We start from the raw sequence: 14,567 nt of genomic DNA, 5'->3' as shown, positions 1-14,567 counted from the left end.
CATTACAAACTTTATCTTTTGAGCATGTATAGAACCTACTACAGCTAAAACATTGATATAAACAGTTCAGAGAAATGGCTGCATAGAATTACATAGAATGGCTCAAATTAAAGAGGCATCAGCCTTTTCACTGGTCCCACCCCCAAAAAACTGTAAGCTAGTGGCAAAGAGTTAAAAAACGTTTATTGTGATATACAACATTTTATATATAAGAATAGAGTACTTACATTGTGCCATGCATTGTGCTAAGTGTTTTAAACATAACAGCACCTTGAATTCTCATAATAGCCCAGTGCCAGGGATTCTACTATCATCCTCACATTATAGATAAGGAAACCGAAACTTGCCCAGTGTAATCCAGCTAGTAAGCAGCACGGCCGAATTTAAACTCTAGCATTCTGACACAAGGACGAAACCCAACTGTAATCTAATCGCCACATATATGGTTTTGTTTTTGTTAGCTATTGTCCAATTTTCCCGACTCACTGGCAACCCCATGTATAAAGGAACAAAACTGGCAGATCAAATTACATTCCTTTGCGATCCATAGCATATTCGTTAGCTGGGTTTTTTGAAAGTAGATTATGAGGCTTTTCTTCCTAGTCCAACTTAGTTTGGAAGCTTCTTTCAAACCTGTTAGTATCAGAGCTACTCACAAGCCTCCACTGACAGACGGGTGGTACCTGCATATGAGGTGCATTGGTTGGGAATAGAACTCAGGTCTGTCATGGGAAGTAAGAATTTGCTACATATATAGATCCATTCAAAATGCCAATTCCATTAAAGACAGACATGAGAACCTAGGATACAAATTACTAGGGTATTTCCAAAGTACTGGAAGGCACTCTGGTAGTACACTGGTTAAGACATTCAGTGCTAACCAGGAGGTCAGTGGTTCAAATCCACTGGCCTCATTGCAGGAGAAAGATGAGGCAATCTACTTCCATGAAGATTTATAGCCTTGGAACCCTACAGGTCACTATGAGAAAGAACCGACTTGATGGCTGTGGGGTTTTTTTGTTTTGTTTTTTGGCAAAGCATTGGAGGATATTACTGAGGTGCTCTGTCCCCAACTTTCCTGCCTCTGGAACAAGACAGCTAGCTGAATGTCATTATGTCTGATAGTTTCTGATAAATTACAGTTTAGGAATTTAAACCCTTATGCTTAAACATTCTTCTTCTATGGCTCTATGCACATGAGGGAGTTCATGAAATCTAAGCCAAGTAACAGAAGCTTTCAGAGCCACAGTAATTTTGATCCTGATTCAGAGGTCCAATCTTTATGTTATACATATCATTAATTCTGAGATTATAAAAGGTGAATTAATTAATGAATAAGAGTCCCTCCTATGCCACTCTGCTGGGGCATGACCTTCATAATTTCATTTCCTATGGCTATGAGAGTGTGTGGTTCATGTGAGCTTTGGGCTGGTAGAGAACTTAAAGGTCATCTTGCCTTGTGACTACAGCAAAACGTGCAAACAGAAAGGTCAGTCCCAATATCTTGCCATTTTCTTTCTGAGAGTTGGAGACAAAGTGAGAATCAAAAGAAATCATAGTGTGTAACCAAAGACAGATGAACCAGAAAACTGTATTTATATTCACTCTCATGATGGCAACAAGAAATAAATTCTTGGGGTTCACCAAAAGAATAAAGATGTTTACTGTATTTTAAAGCAGTATAAAATTTGGGAGAAATTTTCCTTTATAACAAAAAATGTAACTATACAGATTGTTAAGATAAGAGCTCTAAGCGTTCTTCTATTCAAAATAAGAATGGGGTTTTTAGGAATTCATTTCCTTATTGCTTCTCATATGTGAGTCACACTTGGATACTCATTTTGGCTACTGTAACATAAAATGAAATGAACTGTCTAAAATTAAATGTTTGCAAATTTGTATAAAACAGAAAGATTGGAATTTTTAACACATTTTATGAGAAAACAATCCACAAAGCTATTTGTAGTGATTTTTTAAAAAGAAATTAAAATCACAGGGTAGGAGACTTCAAATGAAAGCAGTTGGGCTTGGTGAGTCACATGGAGAGAGATCGAATGAAGAATTTTCTTCTTACTATCCATATTTCTTGAGACATTTACTTAATATCTCCAAGAGTAAATGTCCCCATCTACACAATAGGTATAATAACTCCTTATAAGGTTATAGTGAGGTTGTGAGATTCATATGTGCAAGTGCAACACATTGCCGTTGACTTGGACCCAACTCATACTGACCCCTCCTTGGCTTTCCGAGGTGGTATCACTACAGAAGTAGATTGCCCAACCTTCCTTCCGAGGAGTGGCTGGTGGGTTTGAACCACCAGCCTCCTGGTTAGAAGTTATATGTCTTAGCCACTAAGCCTCCAGAACTCCTGGTGTTCATATTCAGCAAACTAAAACCAAAACCAATTACTATAAGTCGGTTCAAACTCATGTCCACCCCATCTATGTCTTAGGAGAAGAGTGCTCCATACAGTTAGTAGCTAATTTTCAGAAGTAGATTACCAGGCCTTTCTTCTGGGGAGACTCAAACCTCTGACTTTTCAATTAGTAATGGAGGGCTTTAAACATTTGCACCACCCAAGGACTCCTTTATATATAATAGCATTTATAAAATTCCTAACACTCCTTTTCTTTCCCTACTTCTTTCCATTCTAGTAATCTTCCTGAAAGCAGAAATGTCCTGTGCAAAAGACATCCATTGAAATAATTTTCTGTGCAAAGTTTGCAAAACCCCAATACAACCCTGGATGTCACAATGCCATTACAAAATATCATTTCATCTTGGGAGCAACACATAAACTAGATATTACATTATGTTACAAAAATCATTATATTTCATTGATGATACACTTGCTGTAACATTTTCTTGAAATACAATATATAAAAAATGTTTCAGAATTTTTTGTTTGTATAACATGACATTCTTCCCAATTCACTGAAGCCGCAACTTGCCAATGGAAAGAGAATTAAACATGCATGGCCTGAATTTTTATTTTTCAGCATCACAGAACAATGCAAATGAAATTTGAATTCTATAAAAACTTATGCTTAAAAGAGAAAGTCATATGCAAACAACCACTTTTTATGAGGTGTTTGTCTGGTAGACCAGTAATTTACATCTAGAACTGAAATTTATATTTATAGGTTTCAAATCAAGTAAAAAAAAAAAATCTACCACTTACTTTAACTACATCAGATACTTTTCTGCAACAAAATGAAGTACGAATTTTCAAAAATAAATATTGCATGTGGATATGTAAAGACTCCAGTGAATGCTGAGTATTTTGCACATAGAAGACACCAATCTTTTAATATGACACTTACCATCTAGATAAGTCATATAGTGGAGGCTGTCATTTTGATTTTCAGTCATATTCATTTTGTGAGCAAACAGTAAAAGAGTAATGCTTCCATTTCCATATGCTTTACCAATGGCTTTTGTTTTTTTATAGGATGTTTTCAAATTAACCTCATCAAAAACACTACAACTTTGTAGAAATACTAATGAGCACAATTTATCGCTCAAATTTGTCACATAATGTGACTGGAAGAAATGACAGAAAAAAATTTTTTAGGACATTTATGTACTGTGCATGTGACTAGATGTATTATCATTTTAATGGATCTGTATATTTATATATATATAATATATATATGACTTCTGCATATGTATAACACTTTATAATCATACTTCTGTTTTCTTTTTGTACTACACCCTCACTTTTGTGTGCAGTTCAGTACCACATTATATTCATTTCAACCACACCTGCATTGTTACTGCTGCCAGAATCTGTTGTGTTTTTTTTGAGAAAATATACAATTTAAAATTGTTTTTTTTCTTTTTTTTATCAGAAAGGAAAGTCATCAAGAATTAGATTTTATTTTAGGAACAAAGTAAGGTTTCATGGGAGAAAAAAACAAAGCCTTGGTGTAGAGAAGGTTTGTTCATTTTCTATAGCATTATGAAGTGTCCGTATGCCTTGATATATCTATCAATGTTTGGATCATCTTAATGGGGGAAATGACTTAATTTAACACTCTTTTGATGTGTCAGCAAAGGTAAGTTGTCCATTTTGAGAGCTCTGAGGTTTTCTATGACTGGGGAATTTTATACTACTGAATTTGTGAGTGAAATCCCAAAATCTGCCCAGTTAACTTGCTGCCTTAGTTTTCCCCAAGCAGAAAATGTGGGTGGCCAGTGGGTGGAGGAGGAGGAGGTGATGGGAACTGACTGGGAACTTACCTTGTGGTGAAGTTGTTTTAAAACGAATATATTGTGTTCATAATAACCTAGGTAAGAAACAGAACAGTAGTAAGATGAAGAAAGAAGGATTGAACTGATGCGGTACTATTTCATGTCTTCTAGTGTCTCTCTTTCAATGCCATCATGGAAGAGCTGGGAATCTCACTCAAGAATCAGAAAAAACTAAAGAAAAAGTCAAGAACTAAGGGGAAATCTTCTTTCACAAGTATCCTTACTTGTCATCAGAGACAAACTCAGAGAAAAGAGACTGTGGCATGATCCAATGACACATCTGTAGGAAACTTTCAGGGAACAAAAAGGATATGCTTATAACAGACTTTTGTCTAAAGGATTTCTTATTGGTGTGCAAAGACTTTCCATATATCTGTACACATAACTTTGGTTATGTATACAGATAGCATAAACACAAAACTTTAAAAAGTTCACATAGCCAGGTACAACTTGGGAAGTGGCAACAGTTCTTTTGAAATGAATTTGTATGCTCACGTATTTTGCATTTTCTCTTTTTCCTCCCAAAAATTGCTGTGTGTACTTTCTAAATAATAATAAAACAACAAATTTTTTTTTTTCCAGAATGAGTTTGAGTGTTTATTTGTTCCCCATTACTTGCTATCATTAAGAATATTTGGATTTCTGAGGATCACCCATGGTTGAGTTTGCTATTTTGAAAAATTCTCTTACCTGTTTAAGTAAAAAATAGTTGCTGTAGAGTTGACTCTGACTCATGACAACCCATGAATATCAGAGTTGAACTGTGCTACATAGGGTTTTCAATGGCTGATTTCTCAGAAGTAGATTGTTAGTCTTTTCTTCTGAGTGACCTCTGGGTAGACTCAAGTATCCAACCTTGTGGTTAGCAACCAAGCATGATAATCATTGCACCATGCAAGGATAACATCTATTTAGATGTTGTTGTTATTGTTATGTGCCATTGAGTCAGCCCCGACTCATAGCGACTCCTCCTTGGGTTTCTGAGGCAGTATCACTACAGAAGTAGATTGCCCAACCTAGCTTCTGAGGAGTGCCTGGTGGGTATGAACCACCAGCCTTCTGGTTAACAGTCAAGTACCTTAGGCACTACTCCACCAGCGCTCCCTCTATTTAGATAGACACAGTCATATCTAAGTTAAAAAATACTTCTGATTTATGTAAAGTACCTAGTTATTATAGTAAAGTAAAACTATTCAAGTTCATATTTCAAAATATAATTTCATAAATAGTTTAAATGGTATTCAGAACATTAATGAATATATGACAAAGGGATACTGAGAAAGGAAAATTCATTCCACAAGTAACATGGCCACCAAATTCTGGGCACCATTCTAACTTCTGGGGATAACATGGTGAGGAAGACAGATGTGGCCTATAAAAGTTAAGCAATCTGTTCCTCAAAACAGGTTAGAACTTCCTCAGAGCAAGAAAGATGCTAAAGGAGAGCACAGCAGAAGTATTTAACCTGGGGTAGGGCAAAGAAAGTTCCCTGGAAGAAAAAAACAGGTAAGATCAGAAGGATACCCAGATTTATTCAGTGAATGGTAGAACATAAGATGGGGAAGTCAAGCACTTCAGGCTGAGGAAGCAACACTTTTGAAGGCATGAAAATGAGAGAGAATGAGACCAGGATGTTGGAGGAAACAAAGGAATTTGGGATGGCAAAAATGTGTATGATGCAAAGGGATGTGATGGCTCTGGAGTCCCTATATGGTGCAAAAGTTTAATACACTAACTGAAAGATGGTGGTTTAAGTCCATCCAACCTTGAAACAAAGTCCCAGTGATCTACTTCTGAAACATCAGCCATTGAAAACTCTGTGAAGCAGTTCTCTGACACACTGGGATCACCCTAAGCTGGAATCTACTAGATAACAACTGCTTTTTATGGTGTGTCTGGCAGGTAAGAATCACCCTAGTAAGAGCAGAGAACTGACTGAACTCATTCCATAATGCAAACATAATCCTGACACCAAAACAAGGCAAAGACACTACAGAAAAAGAAAATATAGACCAATATCCTTCATGAACATAACCACAAAAACTCTCAAAATCCAACCCAATAGAATCTAATAATAATACATCAAAAAATAATACATCATGATCAAGTGGGATTCATATCAGTTATGCAAGAATGATTCAACATTAGAAAACCTAACAGCTTAGCCACCATATAAATAATATATATATATCATTTCAATTGATGCAGAAAAGGCATTTGACAAAATGTAACACCCATTTTTGGTAAAAATATTCAGCAAAAATAGAAATAGAAGGGAAATTCCTCAACATAATTAATGATATGTATACAAAACCAATGATCAACATTATTCTCAAAGGAAAGAACTGAAAACATTCCTTTTGTGAATAGGAACCACTCCAATTCAGTTTTGTAAAGGAAATCCTAGCCACAGCAATAAGGTAAGAAAGGGACATAAAAGGCATCCAAATTGCCAAAGAAAAAGTAAAGCTATATCTATTTGCAAATGATATGATCCTATACACAAAAAATCCAAGAGATTCAAGAAGGAAACTTTTGGTATTGAAGTAAGGATTCAGTAGATTGGCAGGGTATAATATTATTATACAAAAAGTCAGTCAGACTCCTCCACACTATCAAAGAGAACTGTGAAAAGGAAATCAGGAAAACAATACTATTGACAATAACCACACTAAAGATGAAGTATTTGGGAACAAATCTTATCAGAGATACAAAAGACCTAGACAAAGAAAACTAAAAAACATTACTACAAGAAACCAAAAGAGACCTACATAAATGGAAAAATATAACATGCTCATGAACATGAAGAGTTAGCATTGTGAAAATGTCAATACTACCCAAAGTGTTCTTTAGTTATAATGTAACCCCATCCAGATTCCATCGACACTCTTTAAAGACATAGAAAAACTAAACCAATTATATATGGAAAGGAAAGAGATCCTAGATAAGCAAAGCACTACTAAAGAAGAACAAATTAGGAGACCTTACTCTTCCTATCTCAAGACCTACCTTACAGTCACAGAAGTCAAAACAGCCTGGTATTAGTACAATGACAGACATAATGACATTCAGCTAGCTGCCTTGTTCCAGAGTGAGAAAATCTGGGGATAGAATATCTCAGCAATATCCTCCAGTGTTTTGCAAAAAAAAAAAGAAAAAAAAAAAATCCAGACACACAGAACAGAATTAAGAACTCAGAAGAAAATCCATTCACCTATGGGCAGCTAATCTTTGACAAAGGGCCAAAACTCATTAAATGGAGAAGAGATAATCTCTAACAAATGTTGCTGGCAAAAGTAGATATTCATTTGCAGAAAAATGAAATAGGATCATTACCTTTTACCATATACACTAACTAACTCAAGATGACCCAAGATCTAAATGTAAAACCTAAAACCATAAAGATGAGCAAATTAAATTAGGGGCAAACTTAGGGGCCTAAATATCAAGCATGACTAAAAATGCACAAACACTAGAAAACAAACTAAATGACTATGACCTCCTGAAAATTACACATCTATGCACATTAAAAGACTGCCAAAAGAGAGCCCACAGACTGTGAAAAAATTATTGACAATGATATATTTGACAAGGGACCAATCTCTAAAATGTATACAAAAGTTAAACAACTGAACAAAAAAAGACAAAGAACCCAGTTAAAAAAATAGGCAGAGGATATGAACGGATACTTGAACAAAGAATATAGTAAGGTGGCCAACAAACACGTGAAGAAACGCTCCTGATCATTAGCCATTGTTGTTGTTGTTGTTATGTGCCATTAGAAAGATGTAAATGAAAACAACAATGAGATATCATTCACCCCAGAATTAATAGCAGTTAAAAATAAAAGCAGAAAACAACAAGTGCTGGGAAGGGTGTGGAGAGACTGAAACCCTCATTCCTTGCTGGTGGGACTATAAAATGGTGTAACCACTTTAGAAAACAGTATGGTGCTTTCTTACAAGTTGGAAACAGAAATACCACATAAACCAGTAATCCCACTACTAAGTGTATATCATAGATAAATAAGAGCTGTGACATGAATAGATACATACCCATGTTTATCACAGCATTACTCACAATCATGCTTAATGAAACTGGTCAATCACGAAAGGACAAATAGTTTATAAGATCACTACTATAAAAACTCAAGAAAAGCTTTATACACAGAAAGAAACTTTCTTTGAAGGTTACCAGGGATATGAAGTGAAAGGAGGGTAAATCACTAACGAAAGAGTAGGCACATATTAACTTGTGTGGAAAAAAAGGCAATATACTAGAGGGAGATCAATACAAAATTATCAAGGTAAAGGAAGACCCTGGAAGGAGCACAAGATTTAAAGGAAACAAAGCCAAATACTGTTAAACACACAGTCCTGTAGTAATAACAATAATCTATAAATGGGTATATAGACATACAGTTATGAGTAAGGCAAATGGGAATAAACCAAAAACCCACTGCCATTGAGTCAATTCTGACTCATAGTGATCATATAGGACAGAGTAGAAATTCCCCATGGAAGTTTACAAAGCTGTAAATCTTTATGGAAGCAGACTGCCTCATCTTTTTCCTGCAGAGTGGCTGGTGAGTTCGAACCACCCACTTTTTAGTTAGTAGCTGAATGCTTTAACCACTGCACCCCCAGAGCTCCTTTGTGAATGAAATTACACCCATGAATATATAGATAGATAGATAGATAGATAGATAGATAGATAGATAGATAGATAGATTGACAGGAGATATTTCTACATATGTACTTATGTTGTTGTTGTTAAGTTCCATCGAGTCGTTTCCGACTCATAGTGACCCCATGCACAGCAGAATGAAACACTGCCCGATCCCACGCCAGCCCCACAATCCCTGCTATACTTGAGCCCATCATCGCAGCCACTGTGTCAATCCATCTTGTTGAAGGCCTCCCCCTCTTTCGTCGACCCTCCACCCTACCAAGCATGACATCCTTCTCCAGGGAATGGTCCCTTCTTACAACATGACCAAAATAGGTGAGACGAAGTCTGGCCATTCTTGCTTCCAAGGAGCATTCTGGCTGCACTTCCTCCAGGACAGATCTATTAGTTCTTTTAGCAGTCCATGGTACTTTCAGCAGTCTTCGCCAGCACCACAACTCAAAAGCATCAACTCTTCTTCGGTCTTCCTTATTCATTGTGCAGCTCTCACATGCATACGAGGTGATTGGAAATATCATGGCTTGTGTCAGGTGCACCTTAGTTCTCAAGGAGATATCCTTGCTCCTCAGCACTTGAAATAGTTCCTTCGCAGTTGACTTTCCCAATGCTACACATCATCTAATGTCCTGACTGCTGCTTCCGTTGGCATCGATTGTAGAACCAAGCATTGTCTCTCCTCACCTGTAACCCTGGGGCTGACTGCCTATGTACTTATATGTACTGCAAATATATCCATGAATATAGTAAAGCTTAGAAGGGACAAAGGTATGCAAACTTCTTAGCCATAACAAAACACCTTGAAGGAATGAGTTGTTGGGCCTGGGCACTCAGGATCATAGTTTTGGGGAACAAAAAGGTTAAGTGGCATCACATAGTCCACAAAGATAATGTTTTACATCCTACTTCAGTGAGTAGCAGTTGGGGTCTTAAAAGCTTATGAGCAGCCTTCTAAGGTGCAGCTATTTATCTCTCCCCCCTCTGGAGCAAAGAAGAGTGAAAAAAAGCAAAGAAACAAGGCAAAAATTGGTCCACAGGACTAATGGACTATATGAATTCCAGCCTCCAAGACCCTGAGACCAGAAGAACTGGATGGTTCCTGGCTATTTCTGCTGATCACTCTGAAAAGGAATACAATAGGAGGTCTTGGATAGAGTTGGAGAAAAATGTGGAGCAAAACTCAAAATCATGAAAAAGACCAGGCTTACTAGTTTGATAGAGACTGGTGGAATCCCCAAAGTTATGGTCCTTAGAAACCTGCAAGCCTGAAACTGAACCACATTCAAGGCTCAACTTTCAGGCCTATAAAGTGAACAATAATACCAGGGAGCTATGCACTCCTTAGAACAATAAACCATATGTGATCAAAAAGGCACCATTTTCCCAGGGATAAAGCTCAGAAGGCAGGAAGGAAAGAAAGAAAGATGAATACAACCAAAACGCAACCATTGCCTTGGAGTTGGATCTGACTCATAGAGACCCCTTCTTGGGTTTCTGAGGCAGTAACACTACGGAAGTGGATTCTCCAACCTTCCTTCTGAAGAGTGGGTGATGGGTTTGAACTTCCAGCCTTCTGGTTAGCAGTCAAATTCCTTAAGCACTATGCCACCAGAACTCCTAAGAAGGATGAATAGAAACTTGAAACACAGGGAGGAAATGAAAAGAGTGGAGATTGCAGTCAATATCCTAAAACAAAATGTGTATGAATTGTTGAATAGAAGATATCAATTTGCTCTGTAAAATTTCACTCAAATCACAATATAAAGTTAAAAAATGAAAAAAAAAAATGTTTATATAAAAAATTTACAGATAGAAGTATGATGACTCCAATTAGCTGAAGAGGGACTGCAAAGAAAATATAAGGGAAAAGATACAAAATTTATTCACTTCACAAAATTATCCCAATGGATTTTATTTTATATTTTCTAAAGTAACTTTAGAGAAATACTTCAGAAAATATTACTATATCTTTTCATATACTGTTATAGTAATTGTGGAAAAATAAATATATTAACTTATAATGTCTAAAATATATTGTGTGCCAATTTGATTTATTGGTATTATAAGGTCCTCTAACCTCTTTCTCTTCACTTCTCAATAACTAAACTTTCATTCAAGGAATATAATACTTGTGAATAATTTTGTTAAAATATATTGAATTATGCAATATTAAAAAATACTTTTTATATCTCCTACTAACTATAGTAGCATAATCACCATCCTTTTCTCCCAGTGTTTTTATTCTGAAAGCACATTGGTGCAGATGTTTCTATGTGTGTCTGTGTGTGTTGGGGTAAAGAACAGAGTAAGCTAATTAGTTCAGAGGAGGGAAGAAGAAATTGCAGACTATCTGGAGCCTGGTCCAGAAAAATTCCTGAAACAACCATTAACTTTCTAGAATTTCATCCAACTCACTGAAAACCAGTGATTCATGGAGGAGTTATGTAGAAATCAATAGTGAAGTTAATTAAAAAGTGGATCTAACATTTCTTTCTATAACAATTTCTTTATTTTAGAAGACAAAGACTTCTCAGGTGAGGTCTTTAGGAGGAGAGATAGAGTCAAGTATTGATTGAAGGAAGCTGTTCATAGTTAAGATTTATTTTCCTTTCAAGTTTCAAATGTGGGCATTTTTTGCCTTTGCTATTGTTGCTGCAATCAAGTCAGTTTGATTGGATTCATGGAGACTCATGTACAACAAAACACAGCATTGTCATGTGCTGCACCATCTTCTAGATATTTGATATGCTCAAGTTCATTGTTCAACTACTGAGTATTTTGAGTGCCTTTCATCTTATGGGGCTCATCTTCTTACACTACATTGGACAATATTCTGTTGTGACATGGGGTTTTCATTGATTAGTTTCACTGACTAAAGGCCTGGTAGGTAACTAGGCCTTTCTTTCTAATCTTAGTCTGAAGGATCCACTGAAATTTATCCACTATGGGTGAGCTCAGTGTTGGGTTACCCAACAAACAAGGTAAGCAGAGATTGATTAACCTGTAGTGAACAGTTTCACAGATTTTTACCACATCAAAACATGTGAAACTGAGTGTTACTATGAGTTGAAACTGACTTGATGACACCTAACAACAATGACACAAGTGCCCAAAGGCATCTTACCTCCAGATAGAGTATACACTTTCTTCATATTATTCAGAACCAATATATCAACATTCCTACACTGGACACTGCTGAAGAAAATTCCTCATTGGTAGAGGTAATTGCTCAAGATGCTAAAGAGTGTTGTGCTGTCGAGTCGGTTCCGAGTCATGGTGACCCCGTGTACGATAGAATGAAACACTGCCCTGTCCTGTGCCAGCTTCACAATCCTTGCTATACCTGAGCCCATTGATGTAACCACTGTGTCAATCTATCTTGTTGAGAGCCTTCCCCTTTTTTATTGACCCTCTACTTTACCAAGCGTGATATTCCTCTCAGGGCATGGTCCCTTCTGACAACATGACCAAAGGAATGGAAATCAGATGTGTTGTATTGAACCCTTTTGAAGAAATCCATGTGAACAGAAAGGTCTGAATACAGACAGAAGAAGTCCAAGCAGCAAAACTAGAATGTGTCCATCTACCCTGGATCAGAGAAGAAGGGACTCTAGTTGGGCAAAGGTGTTCTCAGCCTCTGGCTTCTATTGCAGAGCTATCCCTGTTTGCATCCTGTAATTTGCTGCCTTTTTTCTGTCCAGCTCACCAAGTCCTTTCTGATAATGTAGCCTAACAGATTAATTGGCATGAGTATTCTGGTCAGGTTGTATTTCTCATAAAAATTAATATATTAGCTTTCTGGGCTTAAAAACAAATGTGAAGGAGTACCAGTAAGATGGCAGAATAAGCAGACAAACTACACAGACCCTCTTCAACAAAGAAAAGGGGAAACAATTAATATAGATACAGAAGGCAATGGTGGAGCCCTGAGCTTTGAAAGGAAGGATACAGAAGTTGACTACAGTCCAACTAGTAGAAGAACCTGCCTGAAAACCCCAAAATGGACACATACAGAGCTACAGACTGTTAGTGAACTTGATGGCATGGACAGCTTGGATATTGCCAAGTGGTATTAGGACATAAGGATTAACCTAAAAATCAGCCCTGCTAGCCAGATCCTGCATGGAGTACTGCACTGGTGACTGGTGAATATAAGGGGAAGTAGCAAAGAGGGAGACGGGCTGAGCTGAGGACTTTTGCCTGTCCAGAGGGCACAGCCATTTTGAATGTTTACAAGCTGTTTGATTATTTTGGATATTTAAAGTGACAGCATTCTTTCAGATTCTAGGGACCTAAATATGGGCTCCACTTGCCAGGAACCACAAGGACATTCAGGACACTAATGACTGGAAAGGTAAGATATTCCCCTTGTTACTTTTAGACCCCACACCAACTTCCTGAATGCAGGTGCAACAATCCTTCACTACCACCCATCATTTGGGCTGTCAGGAATTCCAACCCAGTCTGTGTTCTCTGACGGAGCCTGGGTGCCCTGCACCATCCTACCCAGACCTCTTTTTTTTTTTTTTAGTTTGCTTATTTTTGTCTGTTTTCAAATTATTACTCTCTTTTTTTCTGTCCTTTTTAACATTCTTCTTTATTCTTGCCTTCCCAGGTTCTACTTTTCAGCTTTTTCTCTTTCCTATTCCTGGTTCCCATTTTTTTTCTTTCTCCAGGTTAACCAATTCATTCTTTTCTTTTTTGTATTTTTTCCCAATTTTCTTCATTATTTTCATACTCTATCTCTTTTCTCTTATTGCTCCCTCCCCCAATATTGCAGGCTTTTGTTGTTGTTTCTTTTTCTTTTTTTCTTCTTTTGGTGATTACTCCTGTGTGTTTATGCAGTGTGTTTTTTGTTCACTTGCTTTTACTTTTTTGAAGGTTTTTCGATCACTGTTTTTGTCTAACTGAGTGGGAGACAACAACCATGACCATACAATGCAACCACACCTGCACTTCCTGCAGCACCACTTACTGAGTGAGGGCCACCACTTCCTTTTCCATCAACTGGTCAGTGATAAATGTCCACCAAGAAGAGCCTGCTTTTCACAAATAGTTAGCCGAGATCTAAATACAACAATGTCACAATGTCTTGGAGACAACAGAAAATAACAGATGTTTCTTTAACAGCAAAGAAGGAAGATAAAGCAGGAGAAACAAGGGAGTAGGATACAGACCCAGAACACATCCCTAAGGAAGAAGCAGCTTGGAAATCCCTGATAAGGAATTCAAAAGAATTATATTTAGATACCTTCAAAGGACTGAGAGACAGATAAAGGAAAACACTGACAAAATTAAGGAAAACATAGACAAAACCCTAGAATAATTTTGGAAGAAAAAGCAAGAACAAAATGACAAAATAAATGAAACATTAAAAATGATACACAGAGAAATCCAGAAGATTAATACTAAATTGTCAGAAATAGATAACACATTGAAAAGGCAAAGGAAAAGAATCAAATCAATGGAACAGAATTAATGAGATTGAAGAAAAATAACTGAATACCTCTTTGGAAAGGGATCAATCAGAAAAAGATCAAAACAAAATGAAGAAAGCCTAAGGTTCATGTGGGATACCATCAAAAGGAATAACTTATGTGTCATTGGAATTCCAGAAGAGGAAA

General features: G+C 36.8%; 1 protein-coding gene across 1 annotated transcript in view; it reads left to right on the top strand.

Moving 5' to 3' along the window:
• The window catches only part of GRIK1 (glutamate ionotropic receptor kainate type subunit 1), a 281,030-nt gene extending 276,506 nt beyond the window's left edge, over positions 1-4,524 (top strand). The window contains exon 14 of the mRNA XM_042781337.1: positions 4,369-4,524. Coding sequence (XP_042637271.1) covers positions 4,369-4,524 — 156 coding nt within the window. The remainder of the gene's footprint in view (positions 1-4,368) is intronic.
• The last annotated feature ends 10,043 nt before the right edge of the window (positions 4,525-14,567 follow it).

This window comes from Orycteropus afer, unplaced genomic scaffold (genome assembly GCF_000298275.1).
Source record: "Orycteropus afer afer isolate SDZICR_OR568_19922 unplaced genomic scaffold, OryAfe1.0 scaffold00108, whole genome shotgun sequence".
Lineage (NCBI taxonomy): Eukaryota > Metazoa > Chordata > Mammalia > Tubulidentata > Orycteropodidae > Orycteropus > Orycteropus afer.
Note: the sequence above shows the minus strand (reverse complement) of the source record. Positions and strands in the feature narration are given on the sequence as shown.